Consider the following 27,899-nt stretch of genomic DNA (forward strand, 5'->3'; position numbering starts at 1 on the left):
GTGCTCCATAGGAATTTATTTGGATCACTGGATTCCTGACTAGGAAGTGAAACAATTTTTCAAGATTGTGATGTATTTTTTTTATATGCATACTATTTTGAAAAATTTTACCCAGACCAGTAAAGTCTTTTTTGTGTAAAGAGCATGCATATTTAGCATTGTGGATACCCCCTAGAAATAGTAATTCGCTGTATTCCTCCAGCGAATTTATTTTTCAATTATTATAATTAACATTAATAAAGTGGCGGGGGCATCAAATAATAATGGGAAAGGGGGTAGACCAGCCGCCCCAGTTGACGTGGGATCTCCATTACTCGACTGGGAAGAAGGAGATCATTCCAGCTTTGAAGATTCGGAACGTTTTGAAGAAGATTCTTTGTGTAGCTGGACCTCAGAACCCGAAAGCCTGTGCAATAATTGGCGAGGATGGAAAAGACCTAATCCTCAAAATATTTTCGGTACACGCTCTACGAAAAAAACTATCCAAGGTGAGTTTACACAGCTGATCCTTTGTTTCGATGATTGGTGAAAAAAATGTTCACGTTAATAATCAAATATCTAATAGAAATATATTGTAAATATATTATTTGTTATCAATTAACTAAAAATAATACAAATATTCGATGGTTTTTTTAAATAAAAGCGATATAAATATTTTCTTTGTGTGTGTATGTGTGTGTGAAGACAGGTGCTGTAGAGTCATTTACCTTTGACTGGACAGAGCAGTTAATAATAATAACTTTTCAAATATCTATTATTACTTCATAACATTATTTTACTCTAAGTATTTTTATATAAATTGAATGTTTTACTATTAAAGAAACTTTCACAAAACTTTCACTGGCATTATTTGAAAGTGAATCTGCATTTCCCCTCATAGTGTTTAATACTGCAATATCAAATCAAAAGGATATGTTATGAGAAAAATCTGAGAAAGTAAATTACATTATCTAACTTGATTGAATTATGATGAGTTTTTTTTTTGTAAATTTTTATATTTATTATGTAACAAAAAAAGACATTAATAAAAAAATATGACAAACTTTAATCATATTTTATGATTAGAGCTAAATTTAGAACATATTTTGTTTTATAGAAAAATCAGTATCAACTCTGAGTGAATTGGCAGCAAAATGTGTAGCATGTCATATACCATTTGAACTTGTTGAACATGTGTATCCACCTGTGCCGGAACAACTACAACTGCAAATTGCATTCTGGAGTTTCCCAGACAGCGAAGATGATATCAGGTTATATTCCTGTCTTGCAAACGGATCAGCAGATGAATTTCAGAGAGGAGAACATTTATTTAGGGATAGAGCTGTTAAAGATGTTCTACAAATTGGTGAGTTTCATATAATAGCATATATCCAAAATTAATTAATAAATAAATAAATTAATTAATGTCTATTGACTGCAATGCAGGATAGCTGCCAACTAATGTAATAGATTGTACCATTGATTTTGAAAAGAGCAACTGTTGAGTTTCTTGCCGGCTCTTCTCAGCAGAACTGCCTTCCGAACCGGTGGTAGCTTTTTGTTCATATGTTCATTCGACGATTCAAAAGTGCTTATTATAAGTTTATTTGAATAAAGAATATTTTGAATTTGAATTTAATCAAAGAATAAAAGATTTTTTAGGAGGAATGCATAATATGATACTAGATTGAAATATTTCATAAACTTTTTGGCAATGTTATAAAACTAATACATTTTTTTTTATTGAAACTTTATTTTATTATTAACTTTTCTTAAATTTAAGAAAACATAAGGCACTTCATTAAATAGTTTAATATTACTACAAGTGCATTACTCTTAACAAATATCTGTTTATTTCATGATGAGTTTTTTAAAGATATGCTTGATAGTTGTGCATACATATCAGGGCCATATTTATGAGAGAATGCTGTCTATCCATCTTCTTAATTTGTATGAATTTCTTAATAAAGAAGAAATTTATGTAGATTAATTATATTTATTAAAAACTTTGGCTGTTTATTTATTTTTTCATTGTAAATATATTTCTAAATTTGGTCAAAGAATGTAACTAACACATGTAAGCATATTTGTGTTTTAATGGGATTAATCAGTTTTGTAGCATTTGCTGTGAGTCCACCACACTTGACTTTATGGGAATAAAGTGAAAAAAAATCTCTTTTAGTCTAATAAACGTTAAGAAAATATCTATCACATTCTCTTCTGTTCTTTTAATTATGGCATTACGAGCACGCCAGTTGAGCACAAAATCACTTCGTCAATGTCATATTGAATGGAGAAAACACGAAAGAGAATAAAATATCATAGACACCCCTAAAACTCTAAACAGCATGGCTGACTAGTCAGTCTTTACAACTGACTATTCAGTTGGTTGACTAGTTGACTATGGCATTAATGAGTACATCTCTATTTTTTTCAACAATTAAAATATAAATTTTTAAAAAATGTGAAAAAAATATTTTTAGGCTTCCATCTATCAGCAACCGTTACCCTCATCATAAGCAGAAATCAGTGCAATGTGGCAGTAACCTTTGACCGGCAGAAAATATCTTCATGCAATTGCACCTGTTCATCATCAGCTCATTGGTGTTCACATATTGTTGCTGTTTGTCTCTACAGAATTCATTTAGTAAGTATAAAAAACAATTAAAATAAGACTTTTTAATATATTTACAAAAAGCCTTGTTAATATATTTAATTTATTTGAAAGAGCCACCCAAAGATACCCACAACATAAATCACAAATTCACAAGTTTGTGAGTGAGTAAGCATAATATAATAATTTCCTCCACAAATGAGATAAGTAAGTATTCCATTATATGTAATTCTAAGAATATGTCTTGCAATTACTTATTTAATATTATATATTAATAATAGTTAATTGTGTCACTGTGATTAACTCATCTCGTCTCATTTGCTGTACAGTAATATAACTATTATACATTTAGTACATACTAGCGGCCCGCTCGCGGTTACACCCGCGTGAACTATGTTATTATTAATTTCTGTCTCTATGACTACGTCCTAGTGACGTCTATGCAAAATTTGAGACTCGTAGCATTTGTAGTAACAAAGTTTCATACAAACTTTGGACCCCAAAAACAACCCCTTAGAAGTCGAATATAGCAAATTCCCGTCTTAGCGAACACCTACGTCCTGTAAGTAACTGCTATGCAAAATTTCAGATTTCTAGCACATGTAGTTTCTGAGATTTCGTGATGAGTGACCTTTCGATTTTATATACATAGATATTTATAATATTGTGATGATATATCAATGGCTCATACATCTAGGACATATTAAAAGAGAAAGAAATATGTAGTAAAGGTTCATCTTGCCTTTAAAATGAATTGTATATTTTTTTGATACATTAAATTGAACCATCATGATATAGTTTTTTATTTTTAAGTGTTTATTTAGCAAACACTATGTGAAATTAATATTTGAGTTTGCTGAGGACAGTGTGGTGTAAAGGCTATAGTCGGAGGTACAATTAGTATTCAAAGGAAGAACGGTTTTCATTCTAGTAAGACAAAAATAAAATGGCCCACAGTGATCACTTGGTGACTAGAACTCTTGTTGGACTTATCTCTTAACTCAATGTTTCGAATTCTGGTGAAAAGTGGTGAATGGAGTGTACTGTTATGTCAATTTCTCTCTGGTTATATTTTTATGTGCCTGAGAATGTTTGTAGGTGAAAAAAAAAAACAAAAAATTAGGTGTGCAAGATGTTTATTGTTTATAATTCAATAAAAAAATCGTTAAATTAAAAACAATTCTGAACATGCTATTTTTCATATTAATTTGTAAAAAAACATATTTCCTACTTAAGATAAGCTTTATTATTTACCATAATGTGCATTTAATATGAGCATTGCTTATTTAGCCAACACAAGTATGTCTCCGAGCGCCGGTATCAGAGTCCCTTCAACGGTTACGAAGAGATCAGCTACAAAAATTTGCACAATACCTCATATCAGAGTTACCGAGGCAAGTGCTACCCACAGCTCAAAGGATACTAGACGAACTACTATCAGCACAACCAAACCAGATTAACACAACCTGCGGCGCTCCAGATCCAACTGCTGGGGCTTCAGCTTACGAATATACATCTTGGTTCTTGGATGAGAAGACTTTACATAATAACATCAATAAAATTTTAGTTAAATTCTGCGTTCCTGCTCCAATTGTGTTTAGGTAAGTTTTGCTGATATAATTAATATTTTTTGACAGTTTTAAGGCAGTGAAAATGTGAATTATTAATCCTTTTCAAATTGTAATAATAGTTTGTTCATATAATAATGTACTAGATCTTTGTGTATGTTAGTATAATGATCTGTTTCTAAACTGTACTTACAAATCGAATAATATAAAACTGGATAGTCATAGCACAATTTAGTAAGGAAACAAGGATTCCCTTTCCTGACGTTGTTTAATCAACCATTATGAACATTATGAACATAATCGTCACGTTTAAAGTGACGATTATGCCTTTGATCCCCGCTCGGGGGAATTAAAATTATTTTCATTTCCCTACTTTGGTAACAAGTCAAACCATGGCATCAAGTTCAGCGACGTCTCGAAAACTTGAGTTCAAATTGGGCTACACTGCTATATGCAGGATAAAGTATGAAACTGAAAAAATAATTGAAAAAAATAGGAAGGATTCTGATAGTAACATTAATAGATACATTAACACATTTCAGTGATGTGAACTATCTCAGTACAAGCGCTCCCCCGGCGGCGGCGGAGTGGTCGTCGCTGTTGCGGCCGCTGCGGGGCCGCGAGCCGGAGGGCATGTGGAACCTGCTGTCCATAGTGCGGGAGATGTTTAAGAGGAGCGACAGGAATGCTATACCGCTGTTGGAGATTATCACGGAGGAGGTTATGGCTTGTGAACAGGTTAGTTTTATATTAAAAGTACCAACTTATGAAAAATAGATAATAGTTAGAATATAGCAGGACTCTACGTTTGGAAACCGTCTAATCGTTACAACTTATTTTGTTGTTAAAAATTGTAAATGACATTTTATATTGGTTTTGTATAATTCAGTGCTTAATAAGTTAGAACTACAACAACAAATAGTTAAATAGTTAAATTCACTTCAAACTTTAACTATAATAATTAAACAAAGTCCGTTTTGTTAATGATTCAAACATATTTGTTTGAATCATGAACATATCTAACCTTATTAATAATTAAAAAAAAATGTTATTAAGCTTTACTACTTTAAATGAAACCGCAATTGTAACTAGTCTATAAAAGCCTATATATATATAAATACATACAATTATTTTTTTTTTCCAAAAATGAATAAGTTTTTTTTCCAACAAAATAAATAATAAATCTATCGTTGTAAAATAAAAAGGCATTTGTTAAGGACGACGCACGCACACATTAACCTATCAGAGGGACACCGCCACAAACGCCTTATTCTAAAATCGAGTCGTAGATATTGGTGACAAAGTTCAAAAGTTGTTTAACCTGTCGTAGTATTTTTGTAGTAGTAAGTGTTTACGTTATTGGCATCTATGCGTCACTTTACACGAAACACGCACAAAATACAGGTATGGATAAACATCGTGAAATTAAAAGAAAATCCTACGTCTAAACTGTTCAGGCATCTTGATTAATTTCTTTAGGTATGGGTTTAAAATACATTACCCTATATGGTTCCCGGACCAATAAGTAATTATTCAATCAATTATATCTTTAATAATTTAAAGAGGTAAAGAGGAATATGCACTTCCTTTTAATTATATTTCTTGACAACCAATTTCTTTTTATATACCTATTAGTAAATTTTCTTATTCACAGATAATAGTATGGTGGTACAGTACTAAAGCAGCGCTGGTGGCGTGGGGCGGCGGTGGCAAGCATGGCGCGGCCGGCAACTCGGCAGCTCAGCATGCCTGCTCCTCGCTATGTGATGAGGTTTATTTATATTTATTATTTGTTTTATTTTTTAAGAGTCCTGTACATAAAAAAACAATCATAGAAATAAACCAATACTCACATATATTATAGGTAAATTTAAGTTCATAATTTAATATATATAATACAAATTTAAAATATTACTATATCACGATGGTATAACAGGTTGTAGTATTGTGGCGCCTCGCTGCACTGAATCCGGGACTGGCTCCGCATGAACGTGATACTTTGCACGAACAATTTGCGCAATGGCATATGAAAGTTCTGGATAAGGTGAGGATTTAAACAATCTTTTTAAAGTTACCATAATATGTTTTTACATTTTTTGTGTTATTCTACACTTAGGAAAGAAAAATACTTTTTAGAATAAATTTAACTGCTTTTATAAAAAATCCTGCTAAGTTCATTTTTTTTAATGTTTTCTAAAAAGTATTTTACCATAATAATAGTTAAATAGTTTTATACATTATTATAATATATAATACCTTTATTAAAATACCTTTACCTACCTTATTATAATACCTTTATTAAAATCAAAATTTAATTCTTACCGATTATTATGAAAGTGTATATTTTTTATGTTTTAAAATACAAAATACTGTAGGTACTTATCATAAATGTAAAATAAAATGTCTAAACTTTATTATACTGATTTACACATAATATGACAACTCTAACAACCCTTAATCGTTTACAGGTGGCAAAGAATCGCAACAATCATATGAACACATCATCGTCACACCCCCGCCACTCTCGTGCACATTCACATCCACCATACATCAACGGTATCAGCGAAAATGAAGTGTTCCCGGGATTCCACCCGGCCATGGAGGCCTGTTTCCTAGAATGGGACGACTATCAAATACCAGGAGTTACTTACACAAAAGATTTGAACCCATTATATCACAGTCCATTCACTATCTTCCGACACACTGATAAAAATGATAGTGTACATCAGGTTAGTTTTTCTGTTTCAGTTTTAAACTTTTAATAAATTAAACACCAATAACATTAATTGTTTTCATAATATGCTATAATTATATTGCGCCGCGTATTACCTCTGGTCCACTGTAGTATTTTTAAAAACAGTGGAATAGATAATAAAAGTATCACAATACGAAATCAATCGATAACTTAGTATATTTAATTTTCAAATTTAAACAACTTTTCATTTTATAAAATATAGTAAGATTATCAGAACGTATTTTTTTCAACGATACCTCATTATTTCATTTAGGTGAACTCATCAAAGGCGGTGTTAAACAACGAAATGTCTTTAAGCTATCGCCTTACGAACCCCGACCCGGCGCACATTGGTCACCGTACGTTGATACACAGGAACCGAATGGCAGTCGATATAGCAGTACCGGGACCTTCCAGTCAAGTATGTTAACGAAAAATGATTTAATTGGAAACTAGGGACTATTTTTTTTACCTTGCCGCTGTATCCTGCACATAGGCAGAGCGAACCTAGTGCTAAGACAATATTTTCCCATTAAGACACTGGTCCCCCACTTTTCGTCGGATTCTTAAGACATTGCATGTTGAGTGGCCGCGCTTTGGTTTTTATCAGAGTGATGAATTAAATATTTCTTTTCCTGGAATGGGAATCGAATCTACAACCGCGTTTGCTGTCGCACGGTCGTGCCCCTGAGCCACGACGGCCTTTTTTTCAAAAGTTTTTATATATCCTACATATTGTGGTAGATACAAATAAACTTTATTTGGTTATATAAAATTATGTATTACTATATTCTAGTTTTATAGAATATGTTTAAAACAATAATAAATCGAAATAATAAGGTTATTGTTATAAAGTTTCTTTAACATAATATTTATTTTTAAACATAGCCCTGTGGATCTGGAGAAGGACCAAGTGAGGCAGTCCGAGATTCCGGTCCTAATGACGGTAATCATTCCAGCGTATCATCTGAAGGTTAGTATTTTGTACTAAACTCAAAACACTGTACTGTTGGCTACAGATATTATTTTATTATTAAATTTTGTGGAATTTTTATTATATATAGGGTAGAGAGAAAACCTAATTGTAATACCTTACATTCATTCTCCATTTCATCCATTCACTCAATTCTTCATTTTCAACCGAATTTTTAAGACTGTATGTTACATAGCAGAATTCAACACTATGCTTTGTCTACCAGAACAGAAAATAGTAAATTATTTGAACCCATCGCGTTTTCAGTGACACGAAACTGTGTTACGACTGCATTATGATTGATGGGGAACGGAGTATCTTATCATTAGGTCTTCATATGAAGGAATCAGCGTGTACCTAAAAAAAAATAAACTTAAATATTCCATAACAGGTTTCTGCGAAAACGAAGAAGAAATACTCCAACAAAGCGGCGGAGACACCGATTCGCACTCGTCGTCGTCTGCGGGCGCGTCCTCCGACGATGCGGTGCGGCGCGTGTCGCACGACGACTCGGTGTCGGACGACGACTGCAACCTATACTATTACGACGCGGCCGCCGCGCGTCGCGTGGCCGTCGACGCTGTCACTGGCGGACAACTGCTGACGCACTCGGTGAGGGTTTGTTTGATACAGCTTTACGATGTATTCCGCATATAGCAGGGTAGGCAGAGGGAACCTAGTGTTACGGCACTCCTTTCCCCATGCCCCACCGAATTGTCTAGGCATTGCGCGTTGAGTGGCGGAACTCAGCGCCGCGCTTTTGCCTTCGTACCAGAGCGAAGAAAATGTTATATAAATAAATAATTCATTTCCCCGAGGGATTCAGTAACAAGCCTCTGTAGCGCTCTCGGTAGTGTTCTGTTGTAGAATTTATTTAAATATCCATCATCCTTTTGAAGTTCACTATTGGACATCTTTAGGCATCTTCTAACATTCCCTTTTCCGTGTAGTCCTGCACCCTTTGGATTCAGCTAGCTCTGGCTTCTTCTGACCAGGCTATGAACCTTTTCTTAAAACGTGGACACTAAGTTTTCGTTCCTATTGATTCTCCTAATAATATGGCCTGCCTATTGCAATTTTAGCTTTTTATTGCAATTGCAGATTTTTAGAGCAAGTGACATAATAGTATAATAATGTCAACAAAATAATATACAGAGTGCAAGCGGCAGCGGCTGTCGCGCTAGCTTTGCGAGCTGGGGCTGTGGCTGGGAGGTGTCGTTCGCGCGTGCAGAGGGGCTGCACGCGCACGGGCATGCGCGCGAGGCTTGCGCACTTGGCGCGCGGCTGGCGGCCGAGCTGCTGGCCAGCCCGCCCGCGCTTGGCCAGGGTGGCGGCGCAGGCGTAGGCTCCGTGCTGAGCGCGGCAGCGGAGGCGCGGCGCGCGCGGCGCCGTCACGCGCCCTCGCCGCGCCTGTGCGCCGCCAGCCACCGCCTGTCGTGCCTCGCGTCCGCCACGCTCGCTAAATGCGCCTTCCTGTGCACTGTAAGTTTAGTGGTTTCGCGATATATTATGGTGGTTCGAGTTTTTTATGGGACTTATGGACTGGCAGATCTAGACTGTTCATAATACCCACTAAAACCTCACGGAATTCCTCGACCGGAGGCTAGGGTGGTTTCTCCCATGAACCCCAGCAGAGACAGAAGAAACCCAGTGTCTCCCAAAGACATTGTGTGATTGGCTGCATTCAGCACAGCACTTTGTCTTATTATTCAAAAAGAATTCAAAATAATTTATCTATCGTGTGCCCATAACCATAGCGTTTACGGTCAAACTGCTACACCAAAGTAAGTTTTTGCTACTTATGAATGGTAATGACAGTGGTATATCTTTTTTATTCTTTTATTTTCATATTGCCATGTGTATCATTAGTTTTCAAGGCAGAGAAGAACGTATTTATTTATTTTTATTTATTTATTTATTTATACGGATCTCCAACTGTCGTACATATTGGTTTACATTACATACATTCTTAGGATATACTAATACTATTATGTACAACTGATTATAGGAGAACACATCATTCATCAATAATAACAATGATTAATTTACACTATAGAAAAAAATAATAATAATTATATAACAAAAATATAAGATTACTTAATATTACATAATAGTTAAAATCATTCACAATTAGTTCTATAAATTAACTTTATTGAGTATATGGTTGCATTTCTTAAGAAAACTGAGAGCCCGTCACAACCAATGTCTAACGTGACATCTTCTTTCAAGTACTCATTAAATGAACGAGAGATGCGATTAATGGGACTATTTTGTCCAAGGTTCGTTCTAGTTCTTTCCGTCTTGAAAAACAGACATGGGTTGCGAGGGGCTCTCTGAGGTATCTTAATATTAAATCTACTCAACAGTTCACTATCATCGATCTTTCCTTTGAATAAATTATGTAGAAACTTCATGTCTACGAGATCTCTACGGTTTGAAAGCAATTGCAATTTAAAGCTGCCAATTATGTCTTCATATCGTTCACTATGACTTAGAGTCTTAAACCTATAAACTAAATATTTAATAAATCTTTTTTGAACGCTTTCGAGCCTATCAGAATACTTCCTGTAAGCAGGAGACCACACCTGGCAGCAGTATTCAAGCTTACTACGAATTAAACTATTGTAAAGGCGTAGAATTGTTGCTGGATTTTTAAAATCCCTTGATTGCCTAAAAATGAAGCCGAGTAACTTGAGGGAAGCTTTCACAATAGTGTTAACGTGCTCTTCAAATCTCAATTTACTATCAAATATTACGCCAAGGTCCCTAACAGAGTCTGTTACATTAAGATTTTTACCTGAGATATGGTAGTAACTCATAATAGGTCTTTTCTTCCTCGAAAATCTTATGAAGCTACATTTACTTGGGTTGAGGACCATTCGATTTAAATCACACCATTCTACGAGTCTATCAAGATTGCCTTGTAAGGCCACCACGTCAGATTCTTGTGTTATAATTTTGGCAATTTTTAAGTCATCAGCAAACAAATAAAACTGACAATTTTCGAATATGTCTGCTATATCATTAATGAATAGCACAAAGAATAGAGGCCCCAAATTAGAGCCTTGCGGAACCCCAGAAGTAGCACTAAAAGACTCAGAGCTCTCACCATGTATCACTACTCTGCTATTACGATTAGAGAGGTAAGATTTGCACCAATCAAGAAGGATACCAGATATACCAAAGCTTAATAATTTTCTAACTAGAATACCATGGTCTACCTTATCAAATGCCTTAGAGAAGTCCGTGTAAATTACGTCTACTTGTAGGTTTTTATCAACTGAATCGATAAGATATGAGACGTAATTAAGCAAATTAGAATTAGTAGATTTCTTAGGTATAAAGCCATATTGACGTGGATGCAGTAAGTTTTTAACATGATGAAATATGAAGGGGTGTATCTTCACACTAGATTCTCTCTAGTAAGTAAAAATGTTGTAAAAATGTGCTACAATATAAATTCTTATTGTTCCTACTGCAACATCTCTATTTTTATTACTTTTTTATATGAAAATTTCGTAGTATTCGTATTTTTTAATATGCTATAGCCATCTCTAATAACAGATTGTAGTAAAATGTATGTTGAGTATGATGTGTGAATAAAGGAGCTAACACTTATTCCAATATTAAATATAGAATTGTCGAGTTTAATGTATATTTTTATTATAGGTTTTGGCAGAATTCAATGAACACCATGAGTTAGCTTTCCGTGTAGGATTGTATGCCTTAGAGATGGCCCGTCCACCCGCCAGTACAAAGGCTCTTGAGGTTAAGCTTAATAATCAAGAAACAGAATTAGTTGCACTTTTAAAGAAACTTCCAACCGGAGCTGAACAATTGATGCTAGCTAGAGAGAAAGCTGAACAACTTCGTGATGGCACACTAAGGTTATTTTTTATATTTTGTGCTTCTTCTTTGCATGTCATATGAAACTTGCAGTGAAAACCTATTCCCATGCTTACCTTTTAGTTCTCCTTGACCTAGAAATGAGATTTACAAAGAAGTGAGCACTAACAGTACAAATTAAAAAAAAATCTTAATTTATAAGTATGATGAATGATTAATTTTAAATTTCCAATTTTTATTCTTTCAATTTCATTAGAAACCGCGGTCCGGCGTTATTACCGATAGCATTGGCCAGTTATCTATTCGATGTTCTTGTGCTATCAGCAACTGACAAGGAAAATAAACACCCTGTAAGTATATATATGTATTCATTTTCTAAATTCTAAAATCTTATATATTTTTTTTAAATTCCTAAAACATATTCATCACATACATTTAGTATATTTGGAAACCAAAAGTCTCGAACACTGCAGTAAGTTATAGTAAGTAACTGTAGTAAAAATTTTATGCCAAATATACATGATTGATGTGTTTTAAAGATTCATTTAAGTAAGTAAATTTATGTGTGTTTTAATAATTGGCAACATTTAAGCAGAGTTTTATATCACTAAAAAACAACTACACACTAACTCTGCTACTAACACTTAAATATTTTGTTTAATTTGTTACAAGTTACAAATAGAAAATATTTTAAGCATGATCGTTGTGGTTGACGAAAGTGCCTTGATATTAAATTCTCTCTCTCTCTCTCTTTGTACTTAATTTAAATAAATACTTTAAAAAAAAATATTCTATAGGCAAGAACACCATCAGATGAAGTATTAGGTTTCGAAGCAGCTGTAGCTGCGCTAGGCCTAAAGGCAAATGTTTCGGAAGCTGAACATCCATTGCTATGTGAGGGGACGCGGAGACAGCGGGGTGAATTGGCCCTCACACTCTTATCATTCTATAAAGATGACCCTGTCAAGTTAGCTAGGATTATGAATAAGGTAAATATACTAGGAATTATTTCTTTTTATGTTTATTTATTTATTGATATTTTAAATGCTTATAAATTATTTACGTTTTAGAGATGAAAATTGTCTACTGATTTTTTATAGAATAGATAAGAAAAACGAATTAACTAAAATATTATATTTAAATTTATAGTTTTTAATGTTTTGACTCAAAATTCGTTATAATTAGTTGCACTTTTAAAGAAATATATTATAGAATTTATGTACGATCCAAAAGTATTTAAGTCAATAATATTATTATGATAATGTAATAATATTGTTTTATAAAATGTTTTGGGGATGTATTAGCACAATGGCTCAAGTGTCTAGCTGTAAACACAACCAAGTAGGAAACAAAATGTTTCGATGCTTAATTGGGGAAGTTATTTTAATTTCTTCCCTCCGGTAAGAAGACAAAGCGCGGCGTTGAGTTTCGCCCTTCGAAAATTGGGCAGTGCATACCTTTTTTATGCCACATTCAGCACGAAAATTTACAATTACTATTTATTTAGCTTCTAGATCGAGATATCCACCAGTTGACAAAGGGTCCAATGGTCAGCATGTACTACACGAACAACCCGAGACTGTCCGCTTACCGCAGTGACTCCTCTATGTACAACCATCAAGCGCACTCTTCGCATTCTCAGATTTCTACACCTCTAGTACCACAGTCGGTTAGTCGTATTATATGAAACATAATGTTTAGTGTTTTATTATTTGTATAGCTGTAGGGTTTGATCGCTATTTGAGTCAATAATTTATATTTATTTCCACGCTCTGTTAAGATCAAATGAAACGATGCGATGACCGAAAACAAAGAAATGAGTATCTAGGTTCTCTCTACTCACCCTGCTGCACACGCAAAACAATTGAAATATACAGGATCATTGAAATAAAAAAATATATTTTATTTATTGTTACTTTAGTAAACATTTGTCCCTTATAGACCTTTTTTAGTTCCATGATTAAATGTTTATGTTCATATATTTATTTATTATTTTAAAACGTAAATTGACAGATTGATTTTGTTATTTTGTGTTCATTATATTACTTAAAAATTTTCTACTTACAGGCGTCAGCGTGTCCTTTGGTTGTGGAAATGGATCGTTTGGCAGTGTCTGAAGGCGGTTCTTCTCCGCCCTCTATGATACAAATGCCACATCAAACGCATCAAACACATCAAACGCATCAAGCGCATCAATCGCATCAAGCGCATCAAACGCATCAAACGCATCAATCGCATCAGTCACACCAGTCTCACCAATCACATCAATCGCACCAATCGCATCAGTCTTTGCCCAGACTGAAAGATTCAAGGTGCGAATATTGAAATATGTAAAAATGCCAACAATTGATGATTTTTATTCGGTGCTAATAATTGTAACACTATAGAACAAAAAATATATACTAGCAGAAACTTTAGGTTTAATTTAAACACTGGATCCAAAAGTAAAAGTTGTTTTAATTATCTTAAATGATAGTCGTTACAAACACAAAAATATAAGGAGTAGCAAGTTGCAACTAAATATATTTGGTTAAATATATTCCTCAAGTTATTTATTGTTTTTTAAAGTAGGTTGATATTTTTACATTTTTTAGATTAAACCCTCACACGTTCGTTAAATAGAATAATTGAAACCAAGGAGCACTTAGTAAAATGGATTATATAGTAAATTAATTACATTTATAATGTGTGAATTGGGATTATTTTTTGAGTCTTAATAGCAGTCGTAGCAGTGGGGCGATAAATTACGTTATTCTAAATATCTTTATATGTAAAATTACACCTATAACAACAATATTAATATATTTGCTTCGTAATAACAATAATGTTCTATTACAGATACAAAGGAAAACGTCTATATCCATCAGTCCCTAATCAGCCGTCGGAAGCATCTGCGCATTTTATGTTTGAATTGGCTAAATCTGTACTGTTTAAAGCTGGAGGGTCTTCAAGTACAAGTCTTTTCACACAGACTTCTTGTGCAAGAGAACACCATGGCCCGCATAGGTAATTGTTTTTAGGATCTCCCCGTATATTGTATATAGCAGAGTAGGCAGAGAAAAGCTAATGTCAAAACCGTACATTATCCACTTTCCGCCCGTATTCGAGATATAACGTATTGAGTGGCGAAACTCGATAACGCACTTTCTCATACATACCAATATGGGCAATAAATTGTCTTTTAAAAATATGAATGTTGCGGAAATCATATATATTTTTTTAAATATGTAGAGTCAGATCAGCTAAACTGTAGCTGATCTAATCTGCAATGAAGAGATTCACAGATTGGCAGGTACTAGCGAAAATATCCAGTAAGGATGAACAACGTGCAGAGGTGGTTTGGTAACATTGTGAAAAAATTCCAAAAACATTTTGTAGAGCGAGAGCGAGATGTAAGAAAAGCAGGGTGAGACGTCAATTGATCTCCGAGAACACAGTATTTATGATACTGGAAGAATGTCGTATATAAAACATGAGGACTTCTTAAGGACATGCATGAAGCTTAATGACAGTGGACTGTTTTATTCTTGCCGTTGTGTCACATGACGGCGTATACTGAACTAGAAGCAAAACAAAGAAAATAACATAAAATTTCTTATTTTTATATTTTCAGAGGTTTGCATATGGCTGCGTTCCAACTGGGACTCTACGCGTTAGGATTACACAATTGTGTCAGCGCAAATTGGTTAAGCCGAACCTACTCGTCACATGTAAGCTGGATCACAGGTACAATAAAGTTTTCATATACATATATTCTGTACCAGGTGTGACTCTAATAACTGATCCTAACCCTGACAAATTCTCTCACATTGCTCCTGGGCATATTGACACGCGACCCCTGACTCCTCGAGCTACCATTATTCTCTCTCGAGCACTACTTATTTTCCTAAATCATTTAAAAAGAATGTCGAAATTATTTAAATAATATTATAACTTCAAACGAAGCGATTTTTGGGCGATTTCCAAAAGGCGCGGGTTCAAATCCCATTTTGTAAAAAGTATTATGTACAAGTTTATTCTGGTTCTACTTTTTATGATCACTCACACTAATTGTAAAACTCGACTTACGCAGTCTATATGCGAGTAGACTTATCAACCTATTTATTATGTTTATCTTTAAGTTATATATCTTTTTCAGGTCAAGCAATGGATATTGGGGCGCCAGCAATATTATTTTTAATTGACGCTTGGGAAGGTCATCTTACTCCACCAGAAGCTGCGGGTATCGCAGATAAGGTAAGATTTGCTTTCCTAAGTGTGGAATAACATTTAAAAAAATGTAAAAAATAAGGTAAAACCAATTAAGAAAATCCAACAATATAAAAAATACGTAACGGAACTCGAAACTCGTCTATTGGATACCGTTCAGATGCCAACCCAGACATAACATGTTCCTAATAAGCTATGTCAAAATTGTTATACACTTGTAACATATTGTCCCTGTTATTAGCGTCTCTCTAGAGAGATAACAAATTTACATTATACAAAATTTATTGGTGGGAACGATAATTTGGTAAGAGATAATCCTCTTTTTAAATAGTTTTAAAATTTGAATGCTGGGATGGTTTGTAAGAGTCGTATGGGCTCGTATGGACTCGTTTAATAAAATACCGGACGTGGTTCCCAACAGGCGTCGTCAGGCTGCGACGTGCACATGGTGCGCGCGGCGGCCGAGCTGGCGCTGTCGGTGCTGCCGCACGCGCACGCGCTCAACTACAACGAAATACAGCGCGCCGTGCTGCAGTGCAAGGAGCAGAGCGATGCTATGCTGGAGCGCGCCTGCCTCACCGTCGAGGCTGCCGCCAAAGGTGCGTATGCGCTTAGCAGGGCGGGCAAGAACCTAGTCTTGAAATACTCTAGTGATTGGCGGATCTCGAGGCTGTTGGACCTAGGAAAATTTAAATAATATATTCCCTTGCGTGTATGTGTACTTTTGTTCTGTCTTCCTGGTATCTTGTCTATTGTAAAGCTTAGCATAGTTTTCAATAGCTTGACAGAGGGAACTTGAGATCCTAGTGTTAAGACACTCCCAAGGCCCCTACAACCTACAACCTGTTACGTTTACATGCTCCTGCGCCACGACAGAATTCGACGGAAAGTGGGGAGTGGAGTGTCTGAACAGTAGGCTTCCTCTGCTTACCTTACTACATTTGGGATACCGTGTGAAGCTGAAAAAAAAATTAATTTATTTTTATTATTATTCTAATTTTTCCATCCAGGTGGCGGAGTATACCCTGAAGTGTTATATACGGTAGCCCGTTACTGGCACGAGTTGTACTTGCGTCAAGCGAGTGAGGAGGGCGAAGGGTTGGCGGAGGAGACACAGTACCGCGCGCCTCCCCCCCTCACCTTGTCCCTGCCCTACCCCCTTCCTTACCCTTTTGCGTACCACCCCTACCCTCCCCCGATATACCAGCTGCAAGTTACACATCCTCCTCAGGTGAGTAATTTATAATAACAATCCTTAGTGTGTAATCTTTTATAATTAATTGAAAATAAATACACTCATTCATGCTGAAGTATCTATCATCATAATCATCATACGTCATCATAATAATCATAGATGCTACAACCGCAGCTGTTTTCTAATATAAATGCTCCACCAAATGTTTATATCAGAATCTTGAAAGATAACTCACAATGCTAGTACAAAAACCTGTTAAAAAGTTGTTTCAATCATTCAACCGTTAACCTGCTTGACCGCTTATAAGAATCTGTTCTATAACAGAAGAAAAAAAACGTAAAGTGTAAGTTTTCATCATGTTTTTTGCAGTTCGGAGCAGCAGCGACAGCACACCCGGGAACACAATTTGCATTACAGCCGTACTTCGTGCGTGGCATCGTCGCACCCACCCACGCACACCCCCAACATCCCCAACACCCCCAACACCCTCAACATCCACAGCACCCTCAACATCCCCAACACCCTCAACACCCCCAGCACCCCCAACACGTGCCGATTGCACAGCACGTCACCCACGCGACTATTCAGACGCATGCGGCGCATCCTCAGCCTATAGCGGTGAATGTGAGTATTATTTCGTTTTTTATGAACATGAATGTAAAATGTAAACTTCTTATTTATATAATATACCCGTATTTATTAAGGCCGTCTAGTCTTAAATGTGATGATTGTGTTGGTTCTCCACTTGGCAGATTTTTTTTTATTCTCTTACATTGGTAAGGCGGTTTTTCAAATTCGGGCCGAAAGCTAAGAGAGAAGCATCAATTTCATAATATAATTGTATAATCAACGAATATATTCTGAAGAATTTCCAAATATAATAGAAGCTAATGACCCCAGAGCTTGGTTTTAACACCCGCGTAGATACCTCTAAAGTAACTAATTAACTTTGTGGCAATGGACAAAGTCATTTCTAATATTATTGCCAAGAAAATTTTAAAAAATTACCCTTATAATATAACGAAAGTTAGGTACTATTTTTTATATCTTAGTTACCTAATAACTGCCAAAGTAACCACCACCCAAGAACCAAATTCCCTAATAGTATTTATCGGTGGGCTTTATATAAAACAACCGGCCGTCGTGGCGCAGCGGCACAAAGGTGTGACGGTAACGCGACGGTTGTGGGTTCATCCTCATTTGAGCAGATAAAAAATTTATTAACGTTTATATTTCCATTTCTTCGCTCTGGTGTCGAGGCAAAGCGCGGCGTTGAGTTCTGCCTCTCAACCAGCAATGCCTTCAGAATTCGGCAGAAAGTGGGGAACGGAGTGTCTTAACACTGCTGTCCCTGCTGTGTGAGGGGATACAGTGTGAAGCTGATTTGATTTGATTTCATATAAAATAACAAAAATCACACGCAATGCCATGCTTTGTCTTACCAGAGCAGGGTAATAAAAATGATTCTAGGCAAACGCGGTGCCACTGAACACATACACACACTTGAACGACTTTTGTTCAAACGGAATTTCATTTAGCTTGTATATTATGGTTCTTCATCAAATGTTCCATGTCAATGGAATTTCGATCTTTCCTTTCCATGTCAATAGAAAATGCCTGTCACGCTGAAAACTCGGCTTTTTATTATTTCTTATAGTGTAGCCACTAACAGGTTTTTCATCGGGTGTTCCATCTTCAGAATCGATTATAGTATTACATTCTGTCCAGATCTAATCACTATACAAAAAAAAATCATTCAAATCCGTCTCATAGTTCCTAAGTGTTCAAACAGACGAATAAAAATTGAAAAATCATACATTCGTACACAACCTTTTTGGAAATATATTCAATGTACAGACAAAATATTTTTACTCAATATATTATAGAAAGATTATACAATAACATGGTTATGTCTATAATGTAACCTGTCTCTGTCTCCACAGGAAAGCGTTGTGTTTCAACAGCATCCTGCTCCAATACCGCCGCCACTGCCCGCCAGTCACCCCGTGCCTCAGCCGGGAGTTAGCGCCGTAAACGTGGCGGGAGTGAACGCAGTGGGCACAGTTGCTACTATTGGCACCGTGGGTACAATGACTGCAATGGGTACTGTGAGTGCAATGGGTGCAGTAGGGGCGGTGGGAACAATAGGCACTGTCGGCACTATGGGCACAGTGGGCAACGTAGGTGCGATGGGAACAGTGGGTAATATGGGTACAATAGGTACAGTGGGTACTGTCAACGCGGTGAGCGGGGTCGGTGCAGTGAGTACGGTGGGCACGAATGGCGGACCACCGGCATTACCCCAAGCTCAACTTAGAAGACTGTTAGCGGCGTATCGTGTTGGGATGCTTGCATTAGAGACGCAAGCGCGACGAGTTCATGATGACCGTCCACAGAATAAATTTGGAAGGTAAATACCACTACATTAATGTTATTCAAAACTATTGTCTTTATGATTTTTGAATAATTTAGAATAACAAATGATAATTATACTATTCATACTACCTATATCTATATTTTATAATATTATTATATTATAAAATAACCAATATCTATATTTTATAATTATTATATTATAAAATATAGATATTGGTTTGGTTGAACGCGCTATTTTTTTATGAAAATACTGAATGGATCAAAAATATCTGCAATAAAGTATCTGCAGTTATAGTTATCGCTAACTCGAAAGCGCGATGTCCAGCTCCGCCATTGTCTACTTTGGGATGGGTGGACACCGGAGTGTCTTAAAATAAGGTTCTCTCTGCCCATACCGCTAGATGCGGGATACAGATGAACCTAAAAACCACAAATTACAGGAATCCTCCATATGGCGAGCACGTGAAATGGCTCCTGCGCATTTCGAAACGTCTGGGCGCTCAGTATCTACACCAGTTCTGCGTATGCGCAGTCAACTCAGTAGTGTCTCCCTTTGTATTGTATGAATTGTGCGTGGAGTCTGCTCATTGGTTGGCCCGGGGTGGTCCTCATCATCTAGTTATGCAACATTTACGGGGCACGCTAGCGCCTTTGGTGCATAAATGCCAGCAAATGTAAGTGTTGTATTGTTTTAGTTATTTAATTACTGTGTTAAGTGCGGCGGTAAGTTCCGCCACTCACTGCAGTCTCGAACATTTGGCGGAAAGTGAGGAATGAATTGTCTTAACAATAAGTTGCTTACTTCTTTGCTATATGCAAGATACAGCAAGAAGCGTGCAAAAGTATTATCTTCATTCATTATGTGTAAATTATTAATAGTGAAAGCACAAAATACATAAAGCATTAAAATTGTGATATTTGGATTGAAGATTTGGAGAATCAAGCCAAATTTGAAATAATGTCAGAAGGTTGATTTTATAACAAAATTGGAAATATTATTTGTTGTGCAAATGTAAACAGTTTATTTTAATAAAGAAAAAAGATAGTTATATTAATTAATTATTAACTGTTTCCAATTAGGTACATCCAGTGCATACATCAGAAATTATATCACTTAACCTCAGTTGAATACGAAGAGTTCGTGGGTATCGTACTGTCGGCGCGGACAGCATTCCAGCTCACCCCAGAAGGCAACACACAATTTAAGGAATGGCTCGCCTCTTTACGCAGGTCTGTACCTATAATATTAACAAAAACCCTGTGATAAAATTAGTGCCTATTACGAGGTCTTATCATAATGTGTTTTATTTACTACTAGCGGCCCGCCCGCGGCTTCGCCTGCGTGGACTACGTTATTATTAATTTCTGTCTCCATGAGTATCTACGTCCTATAAGAGACGTCCATGCAAGATTTGAGACTCCTAGCATTTGTAGTAACGAAGTTTCATACAAACTTTCGACCCCAAAAACAACCCCTTAGAAATCGAATATTGCAAATTCCCGTCTTAGCGAGCACCTACGTCCTATAAGTAACTCCTATGCAAAATTTGAGATTCCTAGCACATGTAGTTTCTGAGATTTCGTGATGAGTGAGTGACCTTTCGATTTTATATATAAAGATGACGTTAAAAAATCAATGTTTTTATAAGTTATCCTAATATAATATATTGTGTTGACTAGATCAAAATCATGCAAGAAGGACCTCTGGACGCAGCTTAACGCCGCGCTGCAGACGAACGGCAAATGACGCCGGCAGCCGATAGTTTGTAGGATGCGGTGCGCCGCGCGCAAACTGTCACATTCACGACGCTGGCCGCGCTGTCCCCGGTGCCGCTCGCTACACCCCCTCTAACCACCCTCGCCTCCCCGACCACCCCTTACGATTTCCGGCAACCCCCGACACCCCCCGACGACTCTCGACAACTCCATATAACTCCCGACGCCCCCTGACGACTCGATTGTTCAGTCGCACTAATAAATTGCTGATATGTAGCTTAAATTAAATTATTATTTTTATTTATATATACATATATTATATTTGGTATAATTTTGTTATTTATTTACTGATAATTCATAGATTTTTTTGGATGCCAACTTTTCATCGTTTACGAAGTTTAGTGGACATCGGATTATATTTTGTAATATTATTTTTAAGTAAAAGGGAAGTTGCTTGAAATTTTAAACAAATATTAATAATTCGATGTCTATTCCATTATTCTATGCAGACAACGAAATTCCAGTTACTATGTAAACTTTAAAAACTGTTATCTAGTAGTCATTTTAGTGAATGATATATACATATATATTTTTTTAATTTTCTTATTAGCTTCAGTTTAATTGCGTCCACAACATCCTAATATAAATTAATACAAGTAATTGTGATTTCATGTCTGTGTCTCTTTATACCTTACGACTCACACACACACATTTGTAAATTATATCTTCTATTATTAAATTGTTGAAGTCATTAAATAGAAAATATACATATGTCATAATTTTTAAAAATGTTTATAAATTTAAATTTAGTAATATTATTTTATATCCGTATATACTTAATGACTATGACGATTTAATAATTAGAATGTTTCGGTTGAAATTTACGTTGGTACGTGTATTTCTACTTTCAATTTATTGTAATGTTAAAATTATTTGTAATTTAGGTCTAAATGCTAACGGAAACGGTTTGGAACGGCATTGTTGTGAATATATTGAAATAGATATGTATAATTTGAAACAATAATATAAATCTAGTTTCAAGAATATTTACTGTCAATAGTTTATATTCATCTACATAGTTTTATTGTTTACATTATCTAGAACACTATTTTATTATTTGAATGAGATAATATGATAGTTTTATTTATTATTAGACAAATATTTTATATTCAAATCACGGCATCCAGACTTAAATTACAAATATTAAGACATCTTCAAAATACCTCTGTTAGTTTTATTCGAATTAAAACGTCGATCTCAAATAAATAAAGATTGAATTGTATACCCACAAAAAATGTTGCTAGCTCCGTGACATCGCGGCATACGAGGCCCCTTTCAATAATTTTTTACTATAGTACTTACTCAAATTAATACTTTTCTGTGGTTAATAATAGTCATTCAAACAGTTATTGTAATTTTAAATAGTGTTAGATTTCTTGTTAATTATTAAGAATTTACTACAAACTGGTTATATGTATTTGAATATTCCCGAGTTACTTAATAAAAACTTTGTTATGATCTTCCTTTACATATTTAGCTAACAATAAAGCTCATTTTAAGGTTGTGTATTATGTAGTTTGAAGTTTCGTTGTAACTAAATTACTTTGAAGCCGTCGTGGCGCAGTGAAACAGCGTCTGACTGTAAACGCGACGGTTGCGGGTTCGGTTCCCACTCGGGGAATGAGGTATTTTCATTTCCCCGCTCTGGTAAAACGCCACTCAACACGCTATGTCTAAACTTAAAAATTTGGCGGGAAATAGAGTGTCCTTGCTCTAGGTTTGCTCTGCCGACCCCGCCATATGCGGGATGCAGCGTGAAGCTAAAACGCTTAGCTCGATAGAAATTTTTCTACATAAGGGAGCTCGCAACATTTGTCACGGTTAACGCTTGCTATGCTTAATTCTACTAATATATATTTAATGTCAGTGTTTAATTTAGATTTAATATTCAGATTTGTGTAATGTTTGAAATAGCACAAAATAAGTTTTTTAGATTAATTCCGCATTCTTCGGTACACGTTGATACTTAACTAGTCAGCTTTTGGAACTCATCGGTTAGACTGGAGTTGGCTACTCCATTTTAAATATTTTTTTTATATAAGACTTATGCATTTTAATACCTCATTGTTTAAGATCTCGAGAAGTATTGGAATATCTATATATCTATATAAATTAAATGTTAATCCATATCTTCCTTTATTATTAATTTACGAATATCGAGTTTTAGATAAAATTTTATAATTTTAATTTGATAATAGTGATCAATTCATTAATTTAAATTTTTAAAGTTATGGAGACATATTTTACGATCGAATGATATTTATAATAAGACTTCTTTTGTAAAAAATAAACAACGATCAAACGAATTACAACAAAGTAAATTATGAGGTTAAAGAAATATAATTTAATGCAAAGTCTTAGTAGCTAATTTACTTTAGATCTCCGATTTAAATTGTTTTTGCTTGTTGTGTTCGCATTTTACTCTTATTATTATTTAACTTTTTTCTGACTGATTTTAAACGTGAAAAATTACTTTGTAACACGTAATAATTTTAATGTGAACGTTTAAGACCTACAAGACATCAAAAGGTCTTGTTTGACATAAAAAAATTATGTGTGAAACATCGTAAAAAATAATTATATTCTATAAAAGTAGTAATTTTGAACTTAAATTAATTTAGAATTATTTTATATATTATATTTTAGCAAAAAGTAGCTTAATTTCGATTCGTTATAAACTAACGTATACGTGTATGATGAGTTTCATATTTGCTTACGGTACGTTTTAAAATTATCAATATATTGTATTGTATTTTATACAATTTGCCCCACGTCTAGGATACGCGGTATTGCCGCCATGTGAAAGGTGGCATGTGAAATTCAAAATTTACCATAGTCCATTTTATATCGATTGGCTAAGACGTTTCAAGTGACCTAAAATAGTCGTTAGACTACAGATTTATTAGACAGATTGTAGATGACAACCGTCGATTCACTATTTTTGATATAATCTTGTCGAAATTTGCCGTTTCATGGATGTTTAATTAGTAAGGAGTTGCGGAAATACACGTGACGTTCGTTCGAATAGCTAGAGTAACTTTATTTACAACTTTATATTATAATGTGGATGGATAGAACAAATTCGTATCTGAACGAGAAAACACGTTTTTTTTTAATTTAAATGCTCTCAACGTATGTAGGTATATTCATATTTCACATTTGTATTAATGCCGTGTACATTATTATAAAAAAGAATAATTCTAACAATTATAACGGCCTTTTCTAATTCAGATGCGAATTTATTCTCAAAAGTTATAATGTGTATTATTATATTATCGTAATGCAACGTAGCAACTTGAGAGCCTTTAAAATATTATATTAAAAATATTAGGAGAGTGTCGGCAACAAATTATCCTGTCATTTCAATAAACTTCCATCACTGATATTGAATTGATGTAGATTTTGATGTCTCTAGATACCTACATGTATTTAATTATAAGACGATCGTTGAAGATCAAACGTTTAAGATCTTCTACCGCCAAAAGCAATATTAAATAATATCATTGTATTAGTAGTTACACTTAATGTACTACGATTATATTAAATACATTTGTTGACATTTAAGAAGAGTTATATTGCATTTTTATGCTGATATAGAATAGTAATTGTCTAGAAATGTTTCGTATTATTACCTGAAGTTGATATGAGTGAACAAAGTAATATTGATGCCGAGGTGTGTAAAAGTAGTAAGCACTTTAAATATCTATATGTCACAGATTTCGTATCTTTAAAATTTGGCCACAATAATATCCTATACACAGACTGAATTTTAATAAAGTTTAGTTCATAATTCAGGTGACTTTTGATAAAAAATATAAACAACACTCGGTGATGGTTATTGAAAAAAATAAATGTTTATTGGTAATATTTTAAAAACTTGTAAAGATATGGTACTTTATAAACAGAGTCGATAAAGTCCTGTCATTAGAAAATCTAATTATTTGTTGTATCCTAATTGCTTTCGCTAGAATCGCTTAGAATTTTGACAAAGCATACGCGTTGAAATGATTGAGTTTGTTGCCGGCCGGCGTCATATAGTATAGGTTCAATATTTTTTATTAATTAGGTGTTTGTGAATTCATTAAGCGTGGATGTTCTTTACATTCAGTAGTTAGTAAATTTTAGAATGCTAGTTAGTATAAATTCACGTTTGCAAAACATTCAATGGAGCGCTGTGGCGACCCTTGGATTAGGCCTTCTATTCGAACATAAATGTTTGATAAAATTCTTATAGATTCCCGTAAACAACAATAGTGTACTTACTGATACCGGGCTTAGTTTTCGTTACCGATTCGTTAATAATGCTTTTTGAGATTTCAATTAATTAAACATTAACAGTTTTAAGAAGATAGGATGTAGCATAATAAACAATATAAACAAAATTGTTTTTTTTTATTATTATAGCGTTAGATGCATGTTAAATCGAACACTTAAAAATGAATACATCACAATAACTTGCCGTCCATGTTATTTTGCGAATCTGTACATTAGTTGCGACAGTAATTTCTCATCCTACATTAAGGTAACGAAGCATAATTTGTCATATATTTATATTTGAATATTTCTGAATTGTATACATTAATAATATTATGCTCGACGGGCATTATTAACATTTTCTGGTACCTTTACAGCATGTTTCCACTCCGGCATGAAAAATGCTTGAAGTAAATTTGTCTCAAAAACTATTTTTACACTAATATATGATATGAAAAATATAGAATATATAGTAGTTTCGTAATTATAAGACGCTAGTGCGGAGCATATTTTAATTAGACATTTAATGCATGTCATAGTTATAATTCGCTCAGTTCTAGCAAGATTGCAAACTGTTGTGGCAGTTTTTTGCAGAAAGTTGATATTTTACATATCATTTGATCTTCTGCTACACTATCTGCGTGCACTTGCTAAGTTTTTGTTTACTTTAACACTCAGTTTCTTATCAGTATGCAGAATAGTACCCGCTTATAATTATAATTTTATTTTGTGTAATATCTTAAAGTTGTTTTGATATCCATAAGCCTAAGCGATAATAGTCTTTACATACATCTTTTTTTTTTAAATATTTAAGCTGCTCACACTTTTTCTTGAGTGCCTAAATTGTTCTAAAATGATTCCGATTGTAAAAATGTGTCATAAAAATTTGTATGTCTTAAAGATTTTGTGGATACAAACATGGGCCTCTCGTTTTTGTAATGTAATAATTTAGATACAAAAAAAAGCACTTAACTTCTCTGGTTTCATAGTCTTACCCAGGTGTATAAAATATCTAGTCGACCTAGAGAATTGTTTTGAGTGCATAATGGTATTAAGTAACAAATCTACGTCACATCACAGTCAAAAGTATTACAATAGATCCAAATATACTTCGATCGATCGATTGATCGATGATGCATAATTTTATACATCTGGATTGTAGTTTAATTATACACTTCGTGAAGTGTTTCGTCCGCCTATTAAATGTGTAACCATTACGATTGAAATGGCTACTTGTTAGTGTACGTAATACGTTTAATATATAGTATTGTATCGTCCATATTATATCCATTTGCAATCGACATAGAGGTGCAGTGAACGAAAATAACTGTCCGCTAAGAGAATACTCTCGATTAATACTACTTGCCCACCCATTGGAAATATTTGTATGATATTCCGTCACAATCCGCTATATTAAATTAATTTAAACTGCTGCCTGCCTCCATGTCATTTCTGCTGGACTAAAGACTGAGAAGATCGCTATGCGAAATAGTCAAGAAGTACTCTTTATCGGAATAAAATCGAATCTATAAAATATTCATATATCAAATGCGAATCTATAAAATATTATTAAATTTGATTATTTTTTTAACAGCAACACTTTAAAATTACCATATGAATTTAATTTTAAAATATTTAATTATTTTATACTGCACAATATGTTTTGTTCACTTAAATGGTACGTTTTTATTCCTTAAGGAGTTCAATTAATAAAGTCTTAGTTTACAATCACCAGGATGTCTGCAAACAACGAACGCCTCAATATGTCATTTAGTTAAAATCAAATCATGCTTGTTTCACGACATCCTGCCTATATATATATATTATATAGGAGTGCCCATACATTTTATATAATTATTATAAGCACTAGTGCTCTTTTGTCATAAATGGTTGTAATTATGAAGTTATGATTATTAGTAAAAGTATAGACTGTTATGCACTATTTCTGGTTCGATCGTTTCAGCTGGTGTTGCCAAAGCTCGTAGCGGTTATGTCGGCTGTTGTCTTAACAACAACACTTGGCAACACTGGCCTCACCTCCTATCGCGCATGTTGTGGCGTTTCGTGCAATTTCCCCCATTCTCAACGCTTTGTGATGACAAGATCGTGTCGGACGGCCTGCGGGCCCGCGGTTGCATGCGAGACTACAACGTGTGTTTATAAAAAGTTTGGTATATTTCCTATTTGTCTATATCAATATCTTTCCACGTTTACTATATGTTTTTACTCGAGACTAAATATTTTGACCTCTAGATAATTTTAATGATTACTTTTACTGATACACCTAAGTCTTTTTTGGCAAAATATTTGAAGTAACATTATTTAATTATTCAATATACTTATTCTATATTTAAGAAAACAGTGTTTTATTTCTT

General features: G+C 34.5%; 1 protein-coding gene across 1 annotated transcript; it reads left to right on the forward strand.

Annotated features, from left to right (window-relative positions):
• Positions 1–190: 190 nt before the first annotated feature.
• Positions 191–27,883, forward strand: Dora (zinc finger SWIM domain-containing dorado; the record flags this gene model as incomplete). The annotated part of the gene is made up of 27 exons (XM_085187179.1): positions 191–488; positions 1,097–1,345; positions 2,463–2,626; positions 3,884–4,194; positions 4,704–4,899; positions 5,816–5,932; positions 6,098–6,205; positions 6,630–6,890; positions 7,170–7,316; positions 7,784–7,868; positions 8,260–8,480; positions 9,024–9,350; positions 11,538–11,755; positions 11,971–12,064; positions 12,512–12,703; positions 13,222–13,383; positions 13,782–14,026; positions 14,553–14,720; positions 15,328–15,440; positions 15,853–15,950; positions 16,345–16,522; positions 16,934–17,154; positions 17,488–17,742; positions 19,062–19,528; positions 19,935–20,168; positions 20,575–20,724; positions 21,175–27,883. Coding segments are annotated over 27 exons (5,346 nt in total), but the record flags the coding sequence as incomplete, so codon positions are not given.
• Between the last annotated feature and the right edge of the window lie 16 nt (positions 27,884–27,899).

This window comes from Heliconius melpomene, chromosome 6 (assembly GCF_056956725.1).
Source record: "Heliconius melpomene rosina isolate 202511_hmr_F chromosome 6, ASM5695672v1, whole genome shotgun sequence".
NCBI classification, from domain to species: Eukaryota; Metazoa; Arthropoda; class Insecta; order Lepidoptera; family Nymphalidae; genus Heliconius; species Heliconius melpomene.